The sequence below is a fragment of the Colletotrichum acutatum genome (genome assembly GCF_030867785.1).
Source record: "Colletotrichum acutatum strain CBS 112980 chromosome Unknown BDZ83scaffold_158, whole genome shotgun sequence".
Lineage (NCBI taxonomy): Eukaryota > Fungi > Ascomycota > Sordariomycetes > Glomerellales > Glomerellaceae > Colletotrichum > Colletotrichum acutatum.
The window spans coordinates 42,775-68,724 of record NW_026849152.1 but is presented as its reverse complement, the minus strand read 5'-3'; the positions used below and the strand labels follow the sequence as shown (position 1 = coordinate 68,724).

The 25,950-nt window shown below is 51.2% G+C and overlaps 8 protein-coding genes across 8 annotated transcripts; 4 read left to right on the top strand and 4 right to left on the bottom strand.

Moving 5' to 3' along the window:
- Positions 1 to 714: 714 nt before the first annotated feature.
- Positions 715 to 2,414, bottom strand: BDZ83DRAFT_710779 (indoleamine 2,3-dioxygenase). Its single transcript, XM_060511592.1, has 2 exons — positions 1,833 to 2,414; positions 715 to 1,783 (listed from the first exon to the last, which is right to left on the bottom strand). Exons 1-2 carry the CDS (start codon positions 2,157 to 2,159, stop codon positions 791 to 793), a joined length of 1,320 nt encoding a protein of 439 aa, XP_060359131.1. The 5' UTR covers positions 2,160 to 2,414; the 3' UTR covers positions 715 to 790.
- A 269-nt stretch (positions 2,415 to 2,683) lies between these two features.
- On the top strand, positions 2,684 to 4,294 carry BDZ83DRAFT_757295 (kynureninase 2; the record flags this gene model as incomplete). The annotated part of the gene is made up of 3 exons (XM_060514874.1): positions 2,684 to 2,870; positions 2,949 to 3,352; positions 3,404 to 4,294. The coding sequence occupies 3 exons, from the start codon at positions 2,684 to 2,686 to the stop codon at positions 4,292 to 4,294; spliced, it is 1,482 nt and encodes a 493-aa protein (XP_060359130.1).
- A 110-nt stretch (positions 4,295 to 4,404) lies between these two features.
- BDZ83DRAFT_110920 (OPT oligopeptide transporter protein-domain-containing protein) lies at positions 4,405 to 6,962 on the bottom strand. The gene is made up of 4 exons (XM_060501087.1): positions 5,977 to 6,962; positions 5,254 to 5,923; positions 4,734 to 5,189; positions 4,405 to 4,681 (listed from the first exon to the last, which is right to left on the bottom strand). The coding sequence occupies exons 1-4, from the start codon at positions 6,703 to 6,705 to the stop codon at positions 4,515 to 4,517; spliced, it is 2,022 nt and encodes a 673-aa protein (XP_060359129.1). The 5' UTR covers positions 6,706 to 6,962; the 3' UTR covers positions 4,405 to 4,514.
- Positions 6,963 to 8,414: 1,452 nt separating this feature from the next.
- On the top strand, positions 8,415 to 8,778 carry BDZ83DRAFT_535564 (uncharacterized protein; the record flags this gene model as incomplete). Its single annotated transcript, XM_060503352.1, has 2 exons — positions 8,415 to 8,568; positions 8,663 to 8,778. Coding segments are annotated over 2 exons (270 nt in total), but the record flags the coding sequence as incomplete, so codon positions are not given.
- Positions 8,779 to 15,802: 7,024 nt separating this feature from the next.
- On the top strand, positions 15,803 to 16,553 carry BDZ83DRAFT_590706 (uncharacterized protein; the record flags this gene model as incomplete). Its single annotated transcript, XM_060506361.1, has 2 exons — positions 15,803 to 16,200; positions 16,268 to 16,553. 2 exons carry the CDS (start codon positions 15,803 to 15,805, stop codon positions 16,551 to 16,553), a joined length of 684 nt encoding a protein of 227 aa, XP_060359127.1.
- Positions 16,554 to 16,957: 404 nt separating this feature from the next.
- Positions 16,958 to 19,524, bottom strand: BDZ83DRAFT_682852 (uncharacterized protein; the record flags this gene model as incomplete). Its single annotated transcript, XM_060511225.1, has 6 exons — positions 16,958 to 17,517; positions 17,600 to 18,142; positions 18,221 to 18,678; positions 18,731 to 18,945; positions 19,023 to 19,290; positions 19,342 to 19,524. The coding sequence occupies 6 exons, from the start codon at positions 19,522 to 19,524 to the stop codon at positions 17,073 to 17,075; spliced, it is 2,112 nt and encodes a 703-aa protein (XP_060359126.1). The 3' UTR covers positions 16,958 to 17,072.
- A 583-nt stretch (positions 19,525 to 20,107) lies between these two features.
- BDZ83DRAFT_639542 (uncharacterized protein) lies at positions 20,108 to 21,671 on the bottom strand. Its single transcript, XM_060509432.1, has 2 exons — positions 21,008 to 21,671; positions 20,108 to 20,951 (listed from the first exon to the last, which is right to left on the bottom strand). The coding sequence occupies exons 1-2, from the start codon at positions 21,307 to 21,309 to the stop codon at positions 20,243 to 20,245; spliced, it is 1,011 nt and encodes a 336-aa protein (XP_060359125.1). The 5' UTR covers positions 21,310 to 21,671; the 3' UTR covers positions 20,108 to 20,242.
- A 1,947-nt stretch (positions 21,672 to 23,618) lies between these two features.
- On the top strand, positions 23,619 to 24,818 carry BDZ83DRAFT_765361 (uncharacterized protein; the record flags this gene model as incomplete). The annotated part of the gene is made up of 1 exon (XM_060515251.1): positions 23,619 to 24,818. The coding sequence occupies one exon, from the start codon at positions 23,619 to 23,621 to the stop codon at positions 24,816 to 24,818; it is 1,200 nt and encodes a 399-aa protein (XP_060359124.1).
- Positions 24,819 to 25,950: the final 1,132 nt, after the last annotated feature.

Below are 25,950 nucleotides of genomic sequence, written 5' to 3'. Positions count from 1 at the left end.
GCACAGAAAGTTGGAAACTACCCTAATCACCACTCTGCAGTGGATCAGGCGTGAGTTGTAACACGATGACGTACATGCCTGCCTGCAGAGTGTTTTCATTTCACTGCTTGGCTCCGAATTAGTCGAAATCCTCAGTTTTCGGAATATGCAGTATTCTTCCTTCGTACAGTCATAATTAGTAATTGCTGGTGAAATATCCTTCAACTGGCCATTCTCTCTACTTTCCCCCTACGATTGTTCACTACGTTCCCGGGAATAGTGTCGAGTTTAGGGAAGTCCAAGGCATGACGGATATCAGACTGCGGCACGCGGCAGCTTGGTATGATGGTCAAATGAAAGTTGTGGTCAAGGCTGGGCATGTTCTACCCTCATCTTACCATTATCAGATGAAGGCAAAATGCAAGCCGGACTTGAATATTTCAATCGCAGAAGCGCGTTTAAGGAATAGTAGATTTCAACCGACATGTTCGGAAGCAACAGAAGTAAATGCATATCAGCATCAGGGCACTCGTCGCCGCTGCGAAGGCTAGTGTTTCTTATTCGCTCAGCTGCGATGCGATCCGAGATCCGAAGTCACTCTTCCGCTCCCGTCACGAGAAGGACCCACAGCGGTCACACAGATCGACTTTCCCAATTTGTGGACCCGGCTTCATGTGAATGGAGCATTGAGGTTACATGCGGAAGTTTGACTCTTCAATCCCCTTGCATTAGTCTAGCACTGAATTATGTAATTTCGCTCCTTCTCGATGGCTCTACTGTTATGGATATCATGGATCGACGCATTAAATGATCATCTCCGCTCTGCTCTCTCTAAGTGCCCCGCCTGCAGAGTCTCGTCTCTTGTTTGCTTCAGGAATGGCATCAATGCTGTTCCGCCTGTCCCCGTGAGCTGCTCGTCCTTCACTGAAGACGCGCTTGCCAAGTCTACTTTCACGCCACTGTGCATCTTCTTCGAGGGAAGCACGATGTAGCGGGTAACAATCTGCAAATGCTTGTTTCGAAACTCCGTCATCGTTCGAATTGCTGCTTGGTATGCATTGCAAAAGGCTTGCTGCTCGACAGTTGAAACCGGTAGTTTTGCAAGCTCTCGGATGCTGCCCATGCGGGCAACATGTTCGAGGAAACGTTTGTGTGGCCCTGGCATGTAATTGCGGACTTCCTCGTGAAAGGCGGGCATTCGTGTTTGGCTGGTATTGGTCTTGCTTGCATGTGGGTTACTATTGCCCTCTGATGTGTGCTCAACCCCCAGAACAATGTCGAGAAATTGGATAAGAGAGCTTTGTCCGTTGCTTCCCCCACGAAGTTGTTGCCAAGTACCCTGGCCATTGCCTTCGTCGTAAAAGACACCTTTCGGTAGGCCTGCTGCTGCCATGTTTTTACTTCCGGCCAGAAATGGACGAATCTCGTAGAAAAATACCATCGGATCGCAGTTCTCATACATCCGTTCCAATAAAGCCCCGATCTGTCGAATATTGTCAGACAGTGCTTCTAGTGCCCGCGTGATTGTGTCGTAGTGCCTTGTCTTAATGGACTCCAAAGCATTCAGCATGTCGGTTATAATTCGAGCGCCTTGGGCCTCCATGGCCACCGAGACTAAGTAGAACCAAGCCTCGTCTTTCGTGCCAGTAAAAGTGTGTAGAGACTCAAGAGAGTCCAGATCAGTAAAATCGTTCGTAGTCGATAAGAAGTTCCACAAGTTCAAGCCTGCGTAGGTCGCGACAGGTGGAACCTCAAGATGCTCGGAGACGCGTAAGAGAGGGACAGCTACTGCTGGAGGCAAGATCTTGAACTGATGTTAGAAAGCCCTTGGCAAAGTCAGACGGGGTACCAACCTGTTCTGCCTGTTCTCCGCCCCAGATGTAGGCATGCGCCAGAAAGACCAAAATCACATAGGCTCTTCTCCACTCAGATTGACTGCGTAGCTTGTTCGTCGATAAAAGAGGAAGACTTTCGACGTCTCGTCGCAGCTTGCCTGCCTTGAGAAGCTCCGGGAGATGATGAGCAATTGTTTCCCATGGTGAGTAGTAAGGATCCGGAAGAACTTTGACCGGTGCGTCGGCCGGCAGGAAACCGTTCTGTGTGATGGCGTACTTCTTCATCAAGGCAAGAACATCTGTCTGTGCCTGTTCTGCGAACATAGGAAGTGCGTGAGGAGACATATTAACGAGGGTTAGACGTCAACAACACAATGAAAGAGGCGTACTATGATGAATTCGATACGTGGGGAGAAGGGGGTAAGAAAAGATCGATTGAGTTGATTGATATGTGCATGGAACAGAAAACAGTTCAGTGCGAGTCAGGGTGTGGTAAGATGAAGAAGTAGCTCTCCAACTGCCTGTATCAAGTCCCCTGTCTCCGTGTTGCTTGCCAACCTGTATCCGTACCTACTCTGTATTCCGTATGCATCTTGCACTGACACGCTTGTCATCCGATGGTATAAGTGGACCAAGCCGAAACCCGTCGCTTATATGCGGAAGCGCTAGGGCTGAGACGGAAGCGGATGCCGGATGCTGGTGGGGCCGCTCGCGAAGTTTTCGGAATGACGATGCGCTATTTCGAGTCATATGAGGAGGCGACAGGTACAAAGACGAACAAGACGCCCCGGTTCTGCCTCGAATGGTGCCATATCTGAGAGTATTCCAATCATCCAGCAAAGTTGACATAGTTTGTCGTACGATCTAAGATGGATTTCAATGCATTTGCCGAGCAGATTCGCTCTGGGAGCCAGGCCAAGTTTCCTGCCAATGCAAACACCATCTCGTTTGCGCAGCAGCTCGACGCGCAAGACAAACTCGCTTATTTACGCAATGATTTTATCCTTCCGACGAAAGGCTCTCTCAAAAAAAAGTCTTTGACCGGAACGCTCCCTAGTAGGTCCTGCCAAGAAATAGTGACATAGGATTTGTGGCACAGCAATCATCAGGGATCCAATACTGATCACCCCACAGACAATCAACTTCTCAACGGCAATGCAAATGGGGTAAATGGCACCAATGGAAGTAATTCGTTGTCCGAAGATGATGCGACTCCATCAGTTTACTTTTGTGGTAACTCACTGGGAGTTCCACCCAAAGCAGTCAAGGACTACATTCACGCTCAATTAGAGACCTGGGCATCGATTGGGGTGAATGGCCACTTTCAGGACCTCGAAAACTCACCCCTTGTTTGCTGGCAAGACATGGCTGAGGACGTGGCGAAGAAAAGTGCAGCCATTGTCGGCGCCCTCCCCGAAGAGGTTGTTATGATGAATACCTTGACCGCAAACCTGCACTTTTTGATGGCCAGCTTCTACCGACCGACAGAGAAGAAGCATAAAATTATCCTTGAATGGCGGCCATTTCCGAGTGATCACGTGAGTTGACTGTCAATACATGCTACTCGTATACCGAGCTGACCAAGACAGTATGTGATCGAATCGCAGATTCAGTGGCATGGATTGGATCCGTCCAAGTCGATGGTCCAGATCCAGCCCGATGAGAACTTTTACATCTCAACTGATCTCATTCTCAAGACCATTGATGAACATGCAGAGGAGACTGCCCTCATTTTACTTCCTGGTATACAATACTACAGTGGCCAACTCTTCGACATGCCGCGGATTACCGAATACGCGCAGTCGAAGGGCATTATTGTCGGTTGGGACTTGGCTCATGCTGCTGGAAACGTCGAGTTACGGCTTCACGACTGGAATGTTGACTTCGCGGCCTGGTGTACATACAAATACCAGAATGCTGGGCCAGGGTCAATGGCCGGCGCATTTGTCCACGAAAGACACGGAAAGGTCGACACCAGCGAGGGTAAGCCCAAGTTTCGCCATAGATTAACGGGCTGGTACGGTGGTGACAAGTCGGTCCGCTTCAACATGGATAACAACTTTCTCCCTACTGTTGGCGCTGGTGGTTTCCAAGTTTCAAACCCCTCAGCCATCGATCTCGCCTCACTATCGGGTGCCCTCTCGGTATTCAGCAAGACCTCCATGGCTGAATTGCGAACGAAGTCTTTGGTGCTTACTGCGTACGCGGAGCATCTTCTTGATGGCATCTTGGCAGACGATGCCGGTAGCGAACCTTCATTCAGGGTTCTTACGCCTAGGAATGCCCACGAGAGAGGTGCTCAGCTGAGTGTCCTGCTCAAGGACGGCTTACTCGAACATGTCGTGGAAGCTTTTGTTGAGGAAGGAATCGTTTGTGATAAACGCAAGCCAGGAGTGATCCGTGTTGCGCCAGTGCCCTTGTATTGCACATTCCAGGATGTATGGAAGTTCATGGACACTCTGAGGAAAGCTATGGCTTGAAATTCACCATAAAAAGTTGCGGCCAACACAATAATGAGGCACTATACAAATTAATAAAAGGAAGTTCATTATCTACATGGAGCACGCATTGGCAAATCTTGTTCCACGACATGTCTCGGCACTCTTTGGCGTTTCACTACAGCAGCCTGTTAGATCTGGCTGGTTTTGATTTATAGTCAGCCTAGAACGCAAAGTATTATAAATGTGGCACGTCGATGCTCTACAGGATCATGGTTACTAGGCTGAACAAGCCTTCACCAAGTATGAAGCCCGTAGCCGTGGAAATGAGGCGCGATTCCTTTTCTCGACCCCAGCGCCCAAGGATATAATGATGAATCAGACCTCCAATCCCTTGCGCCAAAATCATTTCCGGCATAATATACATGCCTGTGCTATCAGTTAGGTTTGAGATCCACTTAATCTTCGCAGCTTGACGTACCTGCAGCTAACGCAACACTGGATGGTATCCAAGGAGACCAGCGACTAAGACGCCTGGAATCTTTGAAGATCTTGAACATAGCACCCAAAACCGATGCAACTATGCCAAATTTGAGTAACCCAGGCGGCATACCTCGGCCATATACTAGCCGAGCTGTTGAAATTAAGATGTGCGCCGATGGCATGGGAAAGTCTTTGGACGGAAAGCCGAGTATGTTGGTGTAAAGCCGGTAAACCAGCATCGATACCGCTGATCCAATCAACGATCCAATTAGTTGTCCATAGAAAAGAGACATCGGTGGCGTATTGACAAGATGGCCCATCTTGAACTCGTCCATCATCTCTGCCGCTTGCCAGACGCTTGCTTCAACAACACCAGCAACGGCTAAGCTGAGTAAAATGGCGTTTGGATTTGTCGAAGGTATCAGAAAGGCAAACAGAAATTGCGGGATTTTAGCTATGACATGGCCGAAGCATTAGAGCTATTATCACCGCAGGAAGTTGGAACAAATACCACATACCGATATAGGCCGCCCCTCCAGTCCCCGTTTCTCCGTAGCAGCGGATGTTAACATGACTTAGCGGTAAGATTGTGAATACAGCCAACAATAAGGCTAATATTGGAACTGAAGACCCAAAAAGGACGACCATAGAAGCGAAGCACAAAAGTAGGCCGGCTAGTATCCAGATCAGATAGACTTTGGTTGTTAATTCGTCGTCCCGGTACTGTAAAGACCCAACTAGAGGCAGTGATTCAGACCGTGATGAACTTCTGATCAGAGGCTGTGTATCCTCTTCGTTGTCGGATTGGAGATGTCCTTTCAAGTATGTTATGAGACCCAATAGATTTGGCATAAAGACATTGAAGGAACGTAGGAGCATTGTCGAAAGAGTGATGGCTGTGTCACCTAAAATCAGTGCAACTGCAATCCACATGATCCAACCTCTTGAACCGCTTTCCCAGTCGGAGACAGGGCCAGGGGCCCATCCGTTGAATTTGGATAGAGGTGAAAGTATGCCCCACCCAATTAAGCATCCAACGACGATCCAAAGGGTTGTGACTGGAGGCACAATCAAGCCAATGGAGATATAGCCTGGGGATGTCGAGAGAGAAAAGAGCCATTCTCGAGCAAGATAGTTGCCGAAAATGTTTACGGTACGTATTTGAGGGATGAAATATGCAGTGAGGGACTGCATTTGATGTCAGCAAGGCGAAAGGGTGGTCCAAGAAAATTGACGCTCACGTAAAGTGCCGCAAACAAGAATGTGATGAGAATGAGTTTGTTATTCTGGCTCCAACCATGTTGCACGAGGCTATCGTCAGTATCAACTGAGTCTTCTACAAGTGATGGCTTTTGCTTGTCGTTAATGCTATCCAAATCATTCTGAGCGCGGAGAATTCGATCCGCAATGTCAGTATCCCGGTGTAATGATCCAATCATAGCTGCCGACGATGTTCCAAACGGGAATGGCAAAGGCTCTTGGACAAGAAACCGTTTTCGAAGTGGTAGGGTCACGGCAACACCCAGGATACTGACACCAATAGACCAAACACAGAGTTGGGACCAGTCAAGTCGGAAGGGGCCATTTTCCGATTCGTTGGTGAGGAACTCCATGGCCGGCAAAATCCCGACAGATCCGATCGTAAAAGGCATCAAGCCCAACGAGCTCGCAATAACAACCATTGTCGCATGTTCTTGAGGGGTGAATGGGAAAGCTAAATGATCTTGGACCATTTTGAAGAAGGCAAAGCCCAGTATGGTTGAAGGAAGGCTCATTATGGCCAGGAAACCAGTACGAAGTCCGAAATACGTGTTGGAGAGGCATATTAAGAAGCCAACTATGATGCCGACGACCGTGGATCGGAGAGTTAGAGAGGAAGCGGGCTGCAGCATTTCCTGTTCCCTTGACCCCAAGGTTGAAGCACTGCGGTGTCGTCGGCTGGCCGCTTCGATATCTCGAAATCCAGGCATGATCGCTTTCCCAAAGTGCCTGCGAAGGAAACACAGGGGAGCTTTCGAAACTGGCCAAAAAGGTAGGAAGTCAGATTAACCATTACTCATGGATATGGAAGAGGTATGTAAAGGCCTTTCATTCTAGGCTCTATGAAAACCTAATCACATGCACAAAACCAATTCCCCATTCACACTGATGCATCGGCAGTGAGCTGGGGTTTATGTGTGGTGACACGGAGGCTACGTCATCGATATTCTCACATCATCCAGCATACCCACCCCCATGGTACCGATTTGATGTTTTGCGGCCCCCGCCTCTAAACAGAGAAATGCAACAATGATCATGAAGAAAGCTGGATTTTGGAGATATTTACGGCGGAAATATCATATGAGAGTGCATTATTTTCCAGTCGCAAAAGTGTACAAAACTCACTACACTACATAAGGCGACTAGTCTGCCCGTCAGCGATAGCATTGTATGGATGTGTAGGGGGCGAAACTAGGAAATAGTTGCAGGCACAATGTATTTGGTCTGCATCTGCGGTTTCGTTCAGCTGGTGGTACAGAATACTAGGTATCTGGGAAAGGGATGAGCTCTTGAGCCTTGTCCGTCCGCTCCTATTGTTTGATTCTATTTTCAAGCACACCAAGTCAACACTTGCCCCTCAAAGCACCTGGCCTTCTCATTCATCGCGAGAAACTGTACAACGCCGGCCAAGAGATGCAATTGGCACAGCAGAATCATTGCCTGGCTCGCTATCTGCAGCTTCAAACGCGACCGTACACGGTACCAACCATCGCCAGTTTGTTCTCTAGGGCTGTTTGTTAGCTTCGTATCATACAGAGCGAAATATTTGCATGGTGGCCTAAGAAACTGAATTCATACTAGCCCTGGACTGCACAGTCAATGAACCATGACGAATGCCTCAAGCTCTAGTCCGTAGCTTCCTGATCTTTTCAACATTTATCGAGTTACTGAACGACTAGGCTGCCAATCATGATACGCTCTAGGTACTTTTGTGGTGAACAGCTGCTCAAACATCTTTGTACTGACTGGAAGGACATGACTAAGGTAGATTCGCGTTACAAGCATAGTCAAGCCCCCACGGTCCCAAGAAGCCTAATAAATGCAAAAGTTTTGTCGACAACAATCAATACGAATATTAATCTCCAACGAACTGCGCGTACACCTTGCGGGTTGCCCCGACCTAGCGGGGGGTTGGGCCGCGACTAAACCTTCATCGCATGCCCTTCGGAGCAGAGGAAAGCCAATCAGCGAGCCTGAGCTTGATTCAAAGAACACCATCCGCTTTGAAAACTTCGAGACAAAATGCCATAGGCACATGTAAGCTACTGTGGCTTGCTGTCTTTGCCCGCCATTGGAGGGTCAGCAGAGCATATTCCGCCTATCATTAACCCCGCCAAAGTTCCGCAGGATCTCGATGGACCAGTCTGGGCGTAGCGCAAAGCGCGGCTTGGTCAGACGACACGAACATGTGACGTCACCTCTGTCGCTGTGTTGCGAATATTAATGCAAGTATTCTCCCCACGTGAAGAACCATTTGCGACATCGTTCTACCTATTGCCAACACCCACTCCACTGTTCATCACAACACCTATCAATCCAAGTCACGTCCCTCCATACCAGAAACTTCTCTATCTTGATCACATACACCACCCTCTCGACAACGAACGAAATCACGATGCATAACGCAGTCTTCGCCCAGTTTCTCCTTCAGCTCTGCTTCGCGCTTCTGGCTGTCGCCGCGCCCGCATCCGATCCCGCTGTCGGCACAGCAGCTCACGGCAACACCTGGCAGTATGGCACTGGTGGCGGCATCCTCGGTTTCATAGTCCTCGTACTGGATATCATCGTGTTCCGTGAGTCTCCTTCCAAAATAGCGTCCTCGACAGCCAAATACTCCGTTGCTTGTATACAGCCATATCGTCTTTGCTAACAGTACCGTCCGCTTAGTTGAGGTTCTTAAGTCTGATCGACCCGTCAGTCACAAGGTGCTCTGGTGCCTGGTCGTCTTCCTTTTCCCCATCGTTGGCATGGTCATCTACTGGCTGTTCTCGAACCGCGCCGCGCAACTTCCCTCTCGCCTAATTTTTCTTGGCATCTGCTGTTAGTGAATGAGTGAGCCTACCACCAAATTACTAACAGCCGAAAACTCTTCACCTCCCCTTGCCGGAGCCCGCATCCGCGATGGCCTCACAGCCGCCGTCGGGCACCGGACTGATGTCGGCCGACCAAGCCGACCCCGAACCAGGCTCCGGGACACCTCCGGAGCCGAACCCCACCTCAAGAGCTAAGCGACGCCGCGACGCCGAGGCACAGCCGACCCGGCCCAGCCTAACGGGAAGCCAGCTTGATGCCACCACCGACGCCCCTACCTCGGCCGAGGGGCCCGCAGCCTCTACCGCATCTGCTCCGAGCGGATCTGCCACAGGGTCCGTCTTGACAGCCCTTGCAGAAGAAGCTAGACAGTACGAGGCACGGAAAGACGTCTTTCTGACCATTGCACGGTCCGTCGACAGCGTTGTCGCCAGCTTTGACGGTTCTAGAAAGCAGATCGCGAAAGAAGCCACTGCCTATGTCATTCAAACCCTCAAGAGACTGATCAATCACGAGACAAGCCCAATAGCGGCCCGGAGTTGGGCGGCTGTCGTCGCACCGATGGCGGGCAACACCACTGCGGCGACCCGGAGCGGCCAGAGCTGCCAGAGCTCTGCCCGCCCGAAGGCCACACTCCCCGCCGAGGATCAGCCGCAGGCGCAGCCGAAGGAGGACCTCCGCATCTTTGCCCGCGTCCCGGAAGAAAGCTTAGCGGCCGCTCGGAAGATCGCACCGTTCGCCGTACGACAGATCGTCTGTAAGGCCGTTGGCCTGGGGCTAGCGGACCTTCCCCACGTCTACCATATCAGCACAGGTTACTCTCTGAAGCCGCGAAACAAGCAAATACAGGAAAGACTACTTACAAGTAAGGCAAAGCTGGCGGAATGCCTCGGCGCCCACCAAGTCGAGACGCCTATCAAGTGGCACACATACGTTGTGCCGCGATGCCCAACAAAACTACACAGCATTGGCGGGGACGTCCTGGACCCAGCCACACTCGTTGAAGATGAGGTCTTCGCACAGACAGGACAGAAGCCTGTCCTTGCTCGACCGTCCCGCCTTGGGCCCAACCCAGTCACGAACGAAATATCTTGGCTCATATCATTCACATCAGAGGTCACGCCCTTCAGGCTCTTCAACCAAAGCGGCAGATCTCTGCCCATCAAAAAACGAAGGACGCTCATCCGACATGACCCCGGCTGCCAGGGCTACCACGCCAACCGGTTCTGCGGACGACGACCGACTTGCAGCAACTGCGGAAGACCTTCCGACTCACACGAAACGGGACCTTGCATGGCCAGGCCCCAGTGTCCCAACTGCTGCGGCCCCTTCCAAGCCGGCCACACAGACTGCCCAGCGAGGCCCTCGGTCGTAAACGGCGTCGTCTCCCTTCCCGGTCGAAAGGAGCGGGCTCGGATCCGGAAGGCCGGCCAGAAAGCATCGGACACTCTGTACAAGGCTACTCGATCCGACAGTAGCCAGGAGGCGGCAGGCGTCCCTACCTCCACCAGCCAGAACCAGCAACCCGGCGCCAAGCGCGCGCGCACGAGAACGCCCTCCGCAAGCTCGATCGTTTGCCTCGGTGACGGAAGCACTGACAGCAGCAGCATGGATGAAGACGAGGCGGACGAAGGCGAAGGCGAAGACTCCCCCGACAACACCTCCATCGACCGTCCCGTGCTACCCATGCCAAGCAGGAGCCAACGGGCAGCACAGAAGCCAAACTACAACGTCGCGAATGCCTACACCCACCTCGAACTCGACTCGGAGACGTAAGCCGAGAGCGGCGACCCCACGGATGCTACGCGTTGCGCAGGGCAACGTCGGAAAGATCTCCCCGGCGCACACGGCTTTCCTGCAGCTCTGCTGGGAGGCTCAGATAGATGTGGTCCTCGTCCAGGAACCCTGGACGGGCTGGAAGGACGGAAACGTGCAACTGAACACGCACCCGGGTTTCGACTCTTTCGTCCCGGTCGACTTCTGGGACAGCGAAGGAACCAGACCAAGAGTATTGACCTACACACGCAAAGGGATAGGGATGACGGTGGAGCAGCAGAGGCCTGTCCACACGAGAGACGTACTGTGGCTGGTGGTCGACAAAACGACGACTATCGTCAACGTGTACAGACAACCCCGCGACCCCCACAGCCGCACAACAGGGATACTGCTAGAACTCAAACCCCCGGAGCGAGCTTTGATCGCGGGTGACTTCAACGCGCATCACTACTCTTGGGAGCCCGGGACGAGGAACGGGAACCGGGGAGATGACATTGCAGGCTGGGCAGACGGCCACAATCTCTCTCTTATCAGCGAAGTTGGGGTGGCAACCCAGGATTGCGGACATGTCCTGGACCTGGCTTTCTCTAATATCCCTTTTGCGCACGCGCAGGTCAGCCCACAGCTACACCCGGGAGCTGACCACGAGGCCATCGTGGCCGTCATACCACTATTCAAACGCCCAGTGTCACAGGGAGAGGGCCACCCGCAGCCACGGCCACTGTCAGTGCCCGACTCGGCGCTGCCTCGGCTGAGAGACCTGATCGAAGGGGGGCTAGCTGCGATGCCCAATCTGGGGGATCAACCTACTCCGGAAGACCTGGACGGGCAGGCAAGTCACATCGTCGAGCTCTTCTCCCGAGCCATTGAGGCGGTCGGCAAGAAGAGAGGAAAACATGGTAAAGGCGCGGCTTGGTGGACGGAGGAATGCGCAGAGGCCCACAGAGCATACCGTGCTGCCCGCAACCAACAAGCCTGGGAGACGGAGCAAGATGCGCACCTTTATCTAATGGAGAAACGAAAGGCGTTCCTGAGCACGGTGAGGAAGGCTAAGCGAGCATACTGGGCCGGAAAGATCGATGGAGTCGCTTCAGACCGGGACCTGTACCAGATCATGGGTTGGCGGAAGGCGAGCCCACTGACCAGAGCACCCCCATTGGTTGTGGACAACCAGACGATCGAGGATACTGACGAAAAGGCCCAAGCGCTTCGGGAAGCCCTTCTCGACAGGTTTAGTGCGGAAGATGACGCACCGGGTAATCCGTTTGACGTACCCGTCGTCCCAAGGCGAGCGATTACTTGGCAGGACAATGTTAGCGGAGAAGAAGTGAAGACGGCCACCTTAACAAAGACAACGACCCCTGGTGTGGACGGGATCACCACGCGCCTCCTCCAGGCCTGCTGGGGCGTCATCTCGGAGCCGGTCAGGCAGCTATTCCAGTCCTGTATGCGGGCCGGCCACTTTCCTCTGCCTTTCCGCAGAGCTGAGGTGGTCATGATCCAGAAGGCCGGCAGGGATGCCTCCAAGCCCGGGTCCTGGCGGCCGATCGCGCTCCTCTCGTGCTTGGGCAAAGGACTCGAGAGACTAATAGCCAGAAGGATGGCTTCTCTGGCGATTGTCGAGCGCATCGTCAGTCCGCAACAGATCGGAGCTCTACAAGGCAGGTCAGCCGTCGATCTGACGACCTGCCTCGCCCACGATATCGAAACGGCCCTCCTAAAAGGGCTCACGGCGACGCTTCTGACTATGGACGTAAAAGGGGCGTTCGACTCCGTCCTTCGGAACCGGCTCGTCATTAGACTGCGTCAGCAGGGATGGCCACACGGCTTGATTAGACTCATCTTCAGCTTCTGCTGCAACCGCATCGCCAGAGTCCGACTGGAAGAAAGCACGACGGAATACTTTCCTCTGTCATGCGGGCTGCCTCAGGGGTCGCCACTATCTCCCATCGTCTTTCTGCTCTACATCGCGGAGATCCTTGAAGACGACCCGGACGCGCGATTCGGGTACGCGGACGACATCGCCACTCTGGCCATCAGCCCCTCCCTGGAGAGCAACGTCGCAATACTCAACCGAAGCGCAGCCGGCATTCTCAGATGGGGCTCGGAGAACAAGGTCTCCTTCGACCCGAGCAAGTGCGAGGTCATCCACTTTACTAGGAAGCACAGCCAGCCAGCGGAGCTGCCAGAGGTCAGGGCGGGGGATTTGGTGGTCAAGGCCTCGACAAATCCTGTACGCTGGCTGGGTGTCTGGTTCGACAAGAGACTGTCCTTCCGGCACCACGTCGACACAAGAGTAGCTGCGGCAAAGAAGGCAGCTCAACACCTGAGGCAGCTTACAAACACAAAGAGAGGACTGCCAGCGGCCGCCGTGCGAAAAGCCGTCGTCTCCTACGTACTGCCGATCGCGCTCTTCGGCGCCGAAACATGGTACGCAGGTATCACGAAGCCGGCTTCGAGACGCCAAGCGGAGACAGACACGAGTCCGCCTTTCCAAGGAAGACCCGTCAACACAGGCCAGAAGGGGCTCGTGCAGAAGATCGACAGCGTCATTACAGCGGCAGCAAGGATCGTTCTACCTGTCTGGAGGACAACGCCAACCAGTAGCCTCCTCCGAGACGCCGGCTTACCGTCAGCCAAAGTCGCCTTAGAAGGCGTCCGTTTACGGGCCGCAGTCCGACTACAGAGGATTGATCGCCGACACCCGCTAGTCGCGCGGCTCTCCCAGCAGGGACAGCAACAGACGAGACTACAACGGACGGCTGAACTTCTGCCAAGATGCGGAAGACCAACGTTCCTCCAATCACAGTACCTGCCAAGCTCACAGGATCAGATAGTAGTTCAATGCAAAGAAGAGGCTGCGAAAGCTTTCGAGCGCTGGCTAAAGACAGTACCGGAAAGCCATATGATCGTCTTCTCGGACGGCTCCAGGGCGACGAACGGAGCCGTGGGGTACGGCTTCGTCATCTACCGAGACTCCAAACGCATAGCGCAAGGGTGCGGCCGACTCGGACTAGCAGAAGTGTTCGACGCCGAGGTCGAAGGGGCGCGAACCGGCCTCAGAAGGGCTCTGCTCACCAATCGCGGTCATCCAATCCACATATGTATCGACAACACCAGCGTTATACAAGGCATCCGCGGCAAGGCGCCGGACTCGTCACAAGACGCGTTCCTCGAAATCCAAGAAGCGGCCAGGATATTTGATATACGGACGCACTGGTCCCCGGGACACCAGGGCATCGAAGGAAACGAGGCCGCGGACCGGCTGGCCAAAGAAGGAACGACACTGCCGGCGCGGATGGGTCAAATGGCAACACTAGCGGGCATCAAGCGGCTTGCAAGGGAAAAATTACAAAGCCAGCACAGGAGATGGTGGTATAAAGAGCGAAGGCCGCGGTACGCGGACTTGGGGCTTGAGGCAGCTCTGTCCAGCCCTCCTGAACTGGCCTTGCCGCGGGCTACGTTACATCACCTGCTGGCGGCACGATCGGGTCACGGGGACTTCGAGCAATATCACCGACGTTTCAACCACGACGACGCTCTAATGATGTGCTCTTGTGGAGAGGCGAAAGACGTGGACCACCTGGTCTACTGTCGACTAACGCTGGCGAGGAGGCAACGGTGGCCGACCCTCCACTCTCGCAGTATGCCCGAGCCCATAGGTCCTATGGGATCTCTCGAGGCCTACTTCAAGAGATTAATCACCGACCCACGAGGCTTCGAGGCCTTTCTCCGCGTGACGGACTTCTTCCAGAAGATCTGTCTGCGGTAGCAGCATCCACACCTAGGTAGATGTGAGTGCGGACTACAAAGAACCTCCCGATTCCAAGGGACGATTTGGGAAAGAATGAAACTGGGGCACCAGCGGGAACCGGGGACAGACAGAACGCGTAGTGGCCACAAGGCATGATTTGGAGGACGATGTAAAGAGACGACGTACTGTAGAGTAGGTAGCCTTGGCTCACGGCCCTCCACGCCATATACCCTTCGGGAGGTCTGCGGTAAGGGCTCTAGCCCGGCCGCCACGGCGTTAAATACAACAACAACAACAACAACAACAACAACAACATCGAACCGCGCCGCCCACAACTCTCGCTCTGGATACGAGGCCGTCGCATAAAGGACGTCTTGATAAGTGCGTTTTGCAGTTGGCATCACTCAGGAGACTGGGGAAAGACACCTATTCTCTACGTTGTGACGAATGTCTGCACTGTTCATACAAGTGCATGTCAAGATGCCTGTGTCGATCACGTAAGGTCGGTTGGGATTGCGGGTATCTTGGGGTGCCAATGATGTCATCAATGCCTTCAGCACAGTGAAAGGATCGTGAATGGCTTCAGCTAGCCGTACCTATGTAAAATGTCTTGTATGCGAATAGCAAATGTGTGCGGACTCACCAAGTACCCATGCTGCGATCAGCCCGCATCTCTCAATCTGTGAAACGACAAAAATCAAGTTGGTGTTTCAATCAGACATGGCGATGCAGTGCAATTTGAAAGAATCTACTTAGTCGATACAATCTCGTCGCCTCTACATGAGTGGTTACATTGGTGGTTAATACAATAGAGAACCCACACGCGATCAACGATACCTTTTTGGTCACCCTGGCGTTTTTACTGGGGTGGGTGCGGGAGCTGCGGCGGTGGAGTCTCTCATGGGTGTGAGCAACGCCCATAAATGGCATACGTGCGACCTCAGGACGCCTTAAGAGGGATGATGGTTCAAACCTCTGAGGGCACCTCACTAAAATTGCCAGACCGCTTTACACTAGAACTAAGAAAATTTTGTGCCTCAATACTTGCGTCTCATTATTGTTTCGCACATGGTCGAGCTCAGACCTTGTCGTTGACAAAATTGCATGTTTTGGTGCAAACATGGGACGAGCGCTAAATTCACCAATGTCTGGATGGGCCTGAAACAGAAGTGGCTATGTTATCTGTTGTTTCGAGCTCATGAAACGCACGACTATGTGAGAACCCCTGGGATGTTTTGCAGTCTAAGGTAGGCTCAAATCTAGCCAGAACTTCATTTTCTTTTCCCCTAACCTCATACATCATCAGCGATCACTAAGGTACGACGACGAAGCGGCCGCTATCGAGAACCTGAAAAGTGCCCCAAAAGTCCTCGGAACAAGCCACGATGGAGTCAAAACAGGAGGATCATGAGCCTTTCTTAGGCTTTCGGGACGACCCTAACAAGCGAACTTCCGCAGAAGACGAGATGGAAAATAACAGCTCCTGCCACCAACAACAAGCTCTGAGAACATCACGCCATGGCAGGCTTCTTCGAGACGTCCTCGTATTTCTCGCGACATCTCTTCTATGGGTCGCAGCGTTCTACCTTCTAGTGCCCAGTCCTCTGAACCAGAACACGGGCGGCAAGGTCACCAATGGAGAAGACGGGGGAAGTCGAACTCCAACATCGAGTGACTACATCGCAGCTTTCCACAATGTCACTTCCAACGCCGAATATATCTCTTGCGGAAATTCCACAGCCGAGGCGAAGAAGATGGGTTGCAAGTACGATACCCTCCTGAATTATTGGGTTCCGTCACAATGCTACGACCGAGAGTTCGAAACAGAATACAAAGATGACGATAGCTGGAATGCATTCGCGGAGTATGTCAATGAATACTTACTCAAATTATTGTGTATTACATCCATACTAACTAGTACTTTGCCGCAGCCAAAACTTGACTCAGCCCATAGCCGCAGAATCAATGGGTGACCAAAAAGTCTATTATACTTCAATTCGGGACCATCTAAACCACTGTTCGATGCTCTGGAAAAAGCAATTTTGGACTCTTTTCGAGGAACGAACCGCGTTTGATGGCATCATTGTTAACTCCTTCCACACGGAGCATTGTGCCGACTTTCTCAAGGATATCTACGGATCAAACCGAACTGAAGCGACGCTCGTCAGGGTTGGCTTCTCAGGATGCTGGATTCGGAACTTTAGCAAGGATGTCTAGAAGAATAATGGAGAAGGAGGCTCATAGCTGTCGTATCTACACACGCATCTAAATGTCTAGATTGCAATAATCAGTGATCTTCAGCCTCGGCGAGTCATCATGACCAGCCACGCACGGAAACGCAACATGGCTTGACAGCAACCAATCAAGACTTTGACGCAAAGAACCGTTTGATGGAGAGTGGCAAATTAGATCTTCATGCCCGCAAGATGTGTGCCTGAGAAGCTGGCTTCCCGAACCAGATTTCAGTTCCCTTGGCGGCGCACCTCCACACCAAGTCACCTCTTCACACTTCGAAAATTTGTATTTTCTTCGCTATCTTATTGGTAAGAACGCGCAATTCAATCAGAGTTTCTGTGGATGCAGCTTCCCGTAGTCCAATGTTGTGAAGGGGGGGGGGGGTTCTTGTCTTCTTCTGGGTAACATTAGGCTGGTATTGTGAAGGCTTGAAAGTCTACAGCTTCTGACCATTGTCGATCTGGCATTTCCCTTTTCTCGAAAATTCTGTGCATAGCTGTCTCAAAATACACTCAAGCTTTGCCAGTCAATGTGCAGATCGCCATCGTCAAACTGGAACTCACTCCAGTTTAACAACCCCCCGTCAGCCCCAGGCCAAACGTCAAAAGATCCTGGTTCAGTTACTGCCCGAGTTGGGGCCCAGGATGGCTCATCCTCCGTATATCCCTCCTGGTTGCCAGCGCTGACACTGCCTAGACTCTCCAAGCTAAAGAGCCTTGAGACGTAACGACTGCCTCCAGCATTATTCCACTTCGAGCGACGCTCTGTGATGGCGGTAGCCAACGACGTCAATATTTCCAGGTAATGTGCCGCCTGTGGGCTTTGGCCAGCAAGAAATTTTAAAACTTCCATGGCCCCTTGAAATGCTCTATCGGTCTCGAGATCGATGCTGACCTTTGCGAAGCACTCCACTCCGAGAATGAGTCCTGCAGAGAATACTAATGCTCTATGTGGGATGATTAGCATTTTCTCAGAGCGAACCTTGCGGGGAGAGAACAGATGCAGAAACCAGAACAGTTGAATCTTACTTCAGGATACACATGCTTCTCTCGAGTAGCCCAGTATTCAGAGCATCAGCACAAGTTTGTGCCAAATACACGGCAGCTTCGATGCACGCCGCAGCTAGCGGCGGATGATGAATCTTGTTTCCTGCTTGACTGTTGAGGGAGGAGATGAATATCGGCCGTGTTGCCAGTGTGACAGCAAAATAATATAGACAAGATACATGGATCTTGGCAACGGCCATTCGGTTGGCTTCGACGGAATCTGCCAGAACTTCAGGCTGTTCCGGGCCTTCCAAGGGCATGAGGAGATCCCTTTTCCAGCTATCTATATTGACCAGAAGCTGCTCGACGACGGGAACCGTGATATCTTTACCGTGATATAAGGTGTTGTTGATATTATTGATGATTTCAACAATCTCACACGTTGCCACAAGATATTTAGATCCATAGTTGCAATCGGGTGCCAAATCTCCAATCAGAGGCCTAGCATCCGTTCCTGCCGTGGCGGCTGGCCGGCCTAAGAGGGAGCTAACAAGCTTGTCTAGAATTCGCACACTGATCCAGACTCTCGATCTTTAAATCGATGCGAATGTGAGTGAGTTACGACTAAATTTCAAAGATATGTTTTGGTTTGGGATGACTTACTTCAAAAGTCCACACTGATGGGACTTCGGCTCACACGTATACATAGTCTGACTGTGAAGCCCAAGTGCAAGAGCAGCCCTTACAGCAATGGATATGTACATATACGCTGTATTCCTGCGGCAATTCCCAAGCATGTAGAATGCCATGAGCAAGAAAAGTCTGACCATGTCTAAGTCTGGATCTTCTAGCAGTCCAGAGAATGCTTGGCGCTGTGCTTTGCGGAAAAATGTGAAGCTGTGATCTTGAGCTTCTGGTGCGCTGCTGCACTGTGCCCCTATTGCCATTACCATGTCCCTGATGGCATCTGAGAGGTGCGATGAATTTTTTGATGGCCAAGCCGCCTTGTCAGCGGAAGTATTTTCGTCAAAGGGTGATGTACCTCCGATAGAGATGCTGTCGTTTAAGCACATTAAATCCCTTTGATCATCAGAGTCGAGAATGTTGATGAGACCTTCCGTCTGTGGCATGATATTTAGTTATAATCAGAGTTGAGCAAAGAGGTTCTCTCACGATTGTATAGTAACATTTCAAGTAATCGAGTCGTTGCTGATTGCCCAAGTCCACGGCCTGATCTGATGAGATCGACCGCCTTGCCTCCGGAGACTCGGCCTCGAGCATCGTCTCCATTCCATCATTGTGGGAGAAAGGTGAGGGGCCAATCTGTCTCACCACCACCTTTCGGACGGTTTGAAGGAACGAAATTGCCGCAGCGCCTCCAACGAATACTTCCATGTGTACGTTTAAAGTCAGCAATCTCAATAGCGGGCTAGTAGGTTGAATAAACCACCCGACGAATACCTACCTTGTTCACCGTGGGCACTCCGTAGTAATCTACTTGGATTGGCCAGTAGAGAGGATTCCAGCCGAGTATGCTCTCCGGTGTGGGATTCTCGAGGAGGTGTCATGGGACTTTGATGCGCATCAACACAGGGTTTTTCGGATCCTTGTTGAGAAACTGAAGGAGACATTGGAAATGGGTTCGGAGGCGGTTCCGTGTCAATCTCATTGTGCCGTTGCGGACGAGGTTTTGATGACCCGGAAGCGGTTGTTGATACTGTGATGGATCCGTGCTCGAAGGATGCGCGTGATCTTCGCCCACCAGCAGTACTAGCCCTTGTAACTGAGGGCCTTTTCGTTCTTGAACCTCTGGGTAGATACGTCATGCGACAGTCAGGTTCAAGACCACGGCGAACACATTGGTTACAAGGTGCAGTGCCGCTGCACTTCTTCTTGGCTTCGCGGCAGAACCTACATGCCTCAGCAGCACGCTGACGCTGGCTCTCGGGGACTTTGGGGCGAGGCATGATGTGAGGAGCACGAGGAGGTTGAAGATTTTCGTGGAGAAATGGAGATGCGTAAGCCTTCTACAAACGACCAGACGTCGGTCAGTCCAAGTCAACGGGGCCGCCCAGTTGTGCGGAGCACCTGATAAGAGAGAGTTTCTTACTGCAGTAGGCCTATCGGTTGCCGGCTCCCGGACCCTGCACCCCGAACCCCGCGTCCCCACCCCCGCTCACAGTGCCCCTTTCGGAAGTTCCTAAGTGGCTTCCGATGTTAGCACAACAAGAATTAGTTAGTAATTGCTGGTCAGCTGCCTCAGAAACCAGCTCTGATAAGCTATGGCTTCAAGCTCGCCATGTGATTTCCCACGAACACGAAGAGTCGCTCAGATAGTAGTAGCGTTTCCGGCAATCTTATACACTCATCAATCATACTATGCCTAAGTACTCAATCTCGAGTCAGCTTGGTGCTCCTGCGCGCGAAAAATGATTCTTCGTGAGTCTTGCTACATCCATGGGGAAATGGCTGTAATGTAGCCAGTCAATGGTGAAGTCACGAATCAGAGATTGCCTGCTATTGGCTCGTTATTACACACGAATGCATACTGGAGACTCGTATCTGGTATTTTGAAATTACTACTTGTGCTTGATAGTCCGCCTGCAAAGCAATACGATATTTACTGCATCGCCTTTGCGTTCATATGTCTAGTCCCACCTACAAAAGCTCATTTCAATATTGACTTTACGCCTCACTGTCCTTGAAACCCGGCAGCTTGAACAGTTGCTTGGCGTTGTCCCGCCCGATTTTCTTCTTGTCGTTATCATTGATGGGAAGAGCATCGTACCAATCGCATCCATCCGAGAAAGACTCGAAAGGGTAGTCAATCGAAAACAATATGCGATCCGCTCCTACTTCAGCCATGCAGAACTGAAGAGTCGTGGTGGAGAAATGCCCACTGGTCGTGATCCACAAGTTGCTTGCAAAGTACTCGCGGATAGTTCGCTTGCAAGACAGCCCCAGCGGCTTCTTCACATCCTCGAACCAGTGGTTTATGCGCCACATGTCGAATGGTACCTTCTCTCCTAGGTGGCCCAAGATAATTTGGAGCTTCGGATGGCGATCGAAAACGCCATTTGTGACCATTCCGAGGACATGCAGACTGACTCCCTGCGAAAAGCTCAATGGAGGTCCAATGAGCCATGAGCGCTTTGCCCATAGCTTTTCGTGAATGGTTCCGGTGGGATTTCTTGGGTGCAAGTAGAAAGGAACATCAAGTTCAGTCACTGTAGACCAGAAAACATCCCACTCCGGGCCGTCGTAGAAGATCATGTCGTCACCATCAGGGCCTGCCCGCTGAGTGTCGTTGACAAGGGCGCCCAAAAAGCCGTACTCAGTTACACAACGCCTTAACTCTTCGGCAGCTTCCTTGGGGTCATGCATAGAAAGGGTTCTGGCACAGGTTAGCCACAGAATAGTTCAAGTGCTTCCTAAAGGTAGATGACTCACGCAAACGCGCCGAAACGTTCAGGGTGTTTCTTAACCTCGGGAGCAATGTAATCATTGATCTCTTTGGCCAACAACTGTGCTTCCTTCGGATCCCAGATGTCCTGAATCCCAGGTGCTGTGTACGATAGAATGGTGAACCCAACACCGTGTTTGTCCATGTAGTTGAGCCGAATGTCCGCAACATCGGAGATTTCAGCTGCGTGCTTCTCGGGGTCGATGGCAAAAAGTCCTGCCCACCAACGTGTCTTCTCTTGAAACCGTGGGAGAGCAAAGGCTTCCTCGAGCGCAATTTTTCCGAGCATGATGGAGGATTTGCGGGGTTACAAGCTGTTAAGGTGATGGGGGCAGAGTCTGGTTGTTGCTTATGTGACGAGAAGCTGAGGGAGATGAATCAAGCGCAGGTAGTCAAAGTAGCAAAGGATTGAAGATACTTCCGCGTCTGATAGATTCTTGGGGTTCGGCGAGTGTTTAAATCTCAAGTCGATCATAGACACAAAGATAGATGGCCCTCTTGATCCGTAGCATGAGACGATGGCTTCGACCAAGGCGCACTGTCGCGTACCGGGCCGCTCGGTTTCATCCCACCGGCCGCATCGAAATAGATAGCATTAGGCCTATACCTTAGGTACAACAATCATAGTGAGAACTACCGCCTGTCTTTTCGTTACTACTAGGTATGTGTGCAGCGGATATGTACTTTTGGAGAGCTGCCCACTGCAGCTAAAGTTGGGGTCTACGACACAGTGCGGGCTCAGAGCGGATACGACTCATCTACCTTCTCATCTACAGAAGCACTTAAGCCACCAAGCTCAATTGCGGCTTACCTAGGGGACCTTAGCCGATGGTGGCCATGAGCGATGCTGACCCCGCCTAGCCGAAACCAAAAGATTCCAACTTAAGGAGGCCCGTAGCCGACAGGTCTGATATTTGCAGCATCTCCGCATCTAGCCGCTCGGATGCGCAATTATGAAAGAGCTAACCCCAATCTTCTCAGCGACGTCGGATAATGCACTACTGATCGCTCCCCCGCCGCGTTTGAGCACTCCCGTCGTTGGCAGGTTAGTGACGTGACTACGTGTACTCACATGCATAATCCCATGAATTTGGCTGGCTACTCGGTTAATGGTGCCGCAGGATCGCGGTTCTGTTCAGCGCGGGGCTCTCAAGGCCGTGATAATTAATACCCTATACATTTTACCAGCGACTAGAGCAGTAAATGCATCCGTGAGATTGCCTCCAGTGAAGTAAGAGAGTGATCGCTTCCTGCTTGTTGGGTTTGTGGCTGCAACAGTATCGCCATTATTCAAGATTCTATGCGGCGATTACATGTAAACTACATTATTGTTTGGCTTATAAAACGCTTCAGACGGTTTCCAGAATCAATTTTTACATACTTTACCTTGTTTCATCGTTGCCTCAAAGCTCATATATTGCGCGAAAGAAGTCTCCAAACCTCGCCCGTTGGATTCCACTGTACAAGTCAGCAGGGAGACTTTAAGGTTCATTGTTAAAATGTACATATATTTGGCTAATTCATCTTCTCTTATTGGCATCGACTTTAATTAAGTAATTAATGAACATATTCTACGGAAACGATAGTGGAAACCCAGAGTATCAGTATACTAGAGACTTAGGTTGAAAATAGTCAATACGCAGTTCGAGGCACCTTTGTGTATTAAGCCATCAAAGTGGGTACGCATGACTACTACTTGCTGTTTAACGTTGCTGTTTCTGATAATATGCATCTCGCATGCTCACGCCGGCAACATAATGTTTGAACATCCGAAGCGAGGGCATTATTGGAGTTGTCTCCCAGAAGAAGACAATGACAAGCTTATGAGGTCGCGGAGATAACTGTCAAACTCGTCCAGGATGATCTTAAAACCCTCAGTGGTTGAGAGTGAATTTAAACCGTGTGGCGCGAGGAATGTGGCACGGGAGCTTGCATCGTTCACACGCATTGTATGACCGCGAGAGTTACCCATCTGAGATGCCACAATGCCTCGCATGATGATGATGGACGGAGATGGTGCATAGTACCCTCATTGATTCAAGAACACATGCTTTGTGATTGGATCGCGACGAGCCAAATATCCTAACGACACAGGCATCGGAAATGCGCTGTTTTGATTGATTGGCATGTCAATATTTTTCGCTAATACTATGACCGAGAGGCTAATGCAGGCGATGCAGGAATTCGTTTCCCCGCTGTCGATCTTCAGCAGCTTAAACTACCAGGCCCAAGTGTTATGTCTAGATACGAGGAATGGGGTCTAGGCATCGGAAAACACTTATGCTGATTGGTGCTTACGCCGCGAACTGCAAAAAGGTCTCGTTCTCCAACTGCAAGGTGCCTGTAATTCTAACAATCGGCGTATTTTCTTCTACAGGAGACCACGACCCCAGATCCTCCACAATAGTAGCCTCCGTGGTCATGGATCCGGATTGCGGCAACATGACAATGATGAGGCCGAATATATAATATACTCAAGGTACTCCCCAAAATTAACCTCACTGCCCAGCACCATTCCAGCAATATTGTCAGCAACCTACATCGCAACCCAATAATAATCTTTTGTTCACCGCAAAAATCGTCATACCTTCCTCTCCAATGATGGGGTTCACTATCATTCAGGCTTCTGTTGTTGCTTTTTTAGCCACTGTGAGCTTGGCAGCCCAGATATCGAAGACTGCCGTACCTAAGCCTTGGAGCAATTTCAACAACAATGGCGTGTTCTATCCAGAGCAGGCTGCGACTAGCTGGAGAACTCTATACGGCCGAACTCTTCAACTACCTGACCAGTCTCTTCTTCTGTCTTGGGAAGACTATGACCCCGCGGCAACTTTGACTTACTTTCCTATTTACAAGTCAGAAGATGGCGGGGCGTCGTTTACTGCTTTCTCCAGAGTCGACGATCAGGTTAATGGCTGGGGAAACTGGTATCAGCCATTCCTCTACGAGCTTCCACAGCCATTCGGGGGCTTTCCAAAGGGCACCATTCTCCTGGCTGGTGTCTCTACACCACGCAATCTCTCACAGGCGTACATTGATTTGTATGCCAGCACCGATCAAGGAAAGGCATGGACATTTGTCAGCCATATAGTCTACGGCCCTGGTCCGGAGACAATCGCCCGGGGGGACAAGGCAGTCTGGGAGCCTTTCTTGCTAATGCATGAAGGAGAGCTTGTGTGTTATTATTCCACTCAAGTCGATCCCGATCACAACCAAAAACTTTCTCACAGAACGACCAAGGACCTGCGTCAATGGAGCGATGAAGTCGATGATGTCGCCCAAGCAGATGCAGGAGTGCGGCCCGGCATGGCTACAGTGGCATTTAGCCCCATCTCGCAAAAGTACGTCATGACTTTTGAATACTGTGGCGGCCCTATCGCTAGCGGATGTCCAGTCTACTACAAGGTCTCCGACTCTCCCCTGACCTTTGGCGATGCCGACCTCCAGCCCATTATTCCTGGTGACGGCCAGCTGAATCCTAATGGGAGCCCATTTGTCATCTGGACTGCGGAGCCTGGGACCAATGGCACGAGTGGTGTTTTCATCGCCAATGGAAGTAGTCGTGAGGAGGTGTTTGTGAACAGCGATGCCGTCGATCCCAACGGTTGGAAGGTAGTCAACGTCGGACAGTGGTCAGCTTACTCCCGAGAACTTCGGATCATCGCCACCCCTGAGTCTGGCCCCTCAAACGGAAACCCTAAACTTCTTCTCACGAACGGGGGAAACGTTGGCTGCTCTGGAGATTGCTACAATTTCGTTGCTAATGGTGTAGTGGATATACCCACATACCATACCTAGAGAGTGGCGAGCCGAAGCAAGGAGACAATCTTGGACATAATGGATCGATTCGTAGAATCATGCGCTCTCTAGTACAAGTGCTTCCAAGATTTTTGTTTATATAGCTCTTACCAACTATAGGTAGTAATCTTCCTAAAAGCATTAGAGTGTTCGAGCTCATGTACTAGAAATTTCTTCGTAACATCTATCATGTAAACCACTTAGCAATACAATGCGATGTGATCGAACATTTTGCTGCTCCAGATGGTTCAAACCGCGAATCGTTTCGTGTGATTTGATGATGATTGTGTAATCAAGTCTGCAAGAACCAACTCATCAATGTTGAGAAAAGCTTGTGACTTGCTTCGGCTACATGGGACCCGTCAGGTCGACGCCAATAGTTTCTAGCCCAACTTTCCCTGCTTCATGAATTGCGTTGACACTTCAATTCTAGTTCTATTTCTGTTTATCATGCTTGAGCATAGATTTCAATCTATAACGAAATGTTGACGACTTATCAACAACGGTCGGACAAATATCTCAGTCGGCGCATGCTCGTGAGGCAGAAATTGGCGTCACTCCTGGTTTTCCATTTCCTTCCCGTCTCTCGTTTTTCCGAATGTATGTCTTTTCCCAACACTATGGCGCATCAGCATTTCGATGCCATCCAAATGATTGGCCAAGCAGATGGTCTCCGTGACCATCCCCCTCGAATTACTAGCCGTTCATTAGTCCTTTACTAGCTGCTCATAAATATGATCTCGCGGAGAGGGTGCGATTGGGTATCAACGTTTTCCAATTCCGCAAAGAAACTACGGTTCAAGCAACTTTCTGTTTTCATACTGTCTCTTGGCTGTTTGTTGTAGTGTCTCCGCCGCTCCGGGAACAGGCCCGGGGGCTGGGGTAAGGGCGGTCGGCAACGCTAGTGGAAGTGCGTACGGAGAAAACGTCTTTTCTGGGATTCCATCCCCGTTTGCTCCCCACAGCCTCATGCTGGCTGTCGAATCACATTCATGCATTCATCACGTGCCTGGTGTTGCTAATGACACCCTGCCCAAATGAGCACAATGGCCCACGCAAGACGAATGAATGTAAACAACATGATAAGAGCACGTGGCCGGCAATGACCGGGCCGATGGCTTACTACGATTGT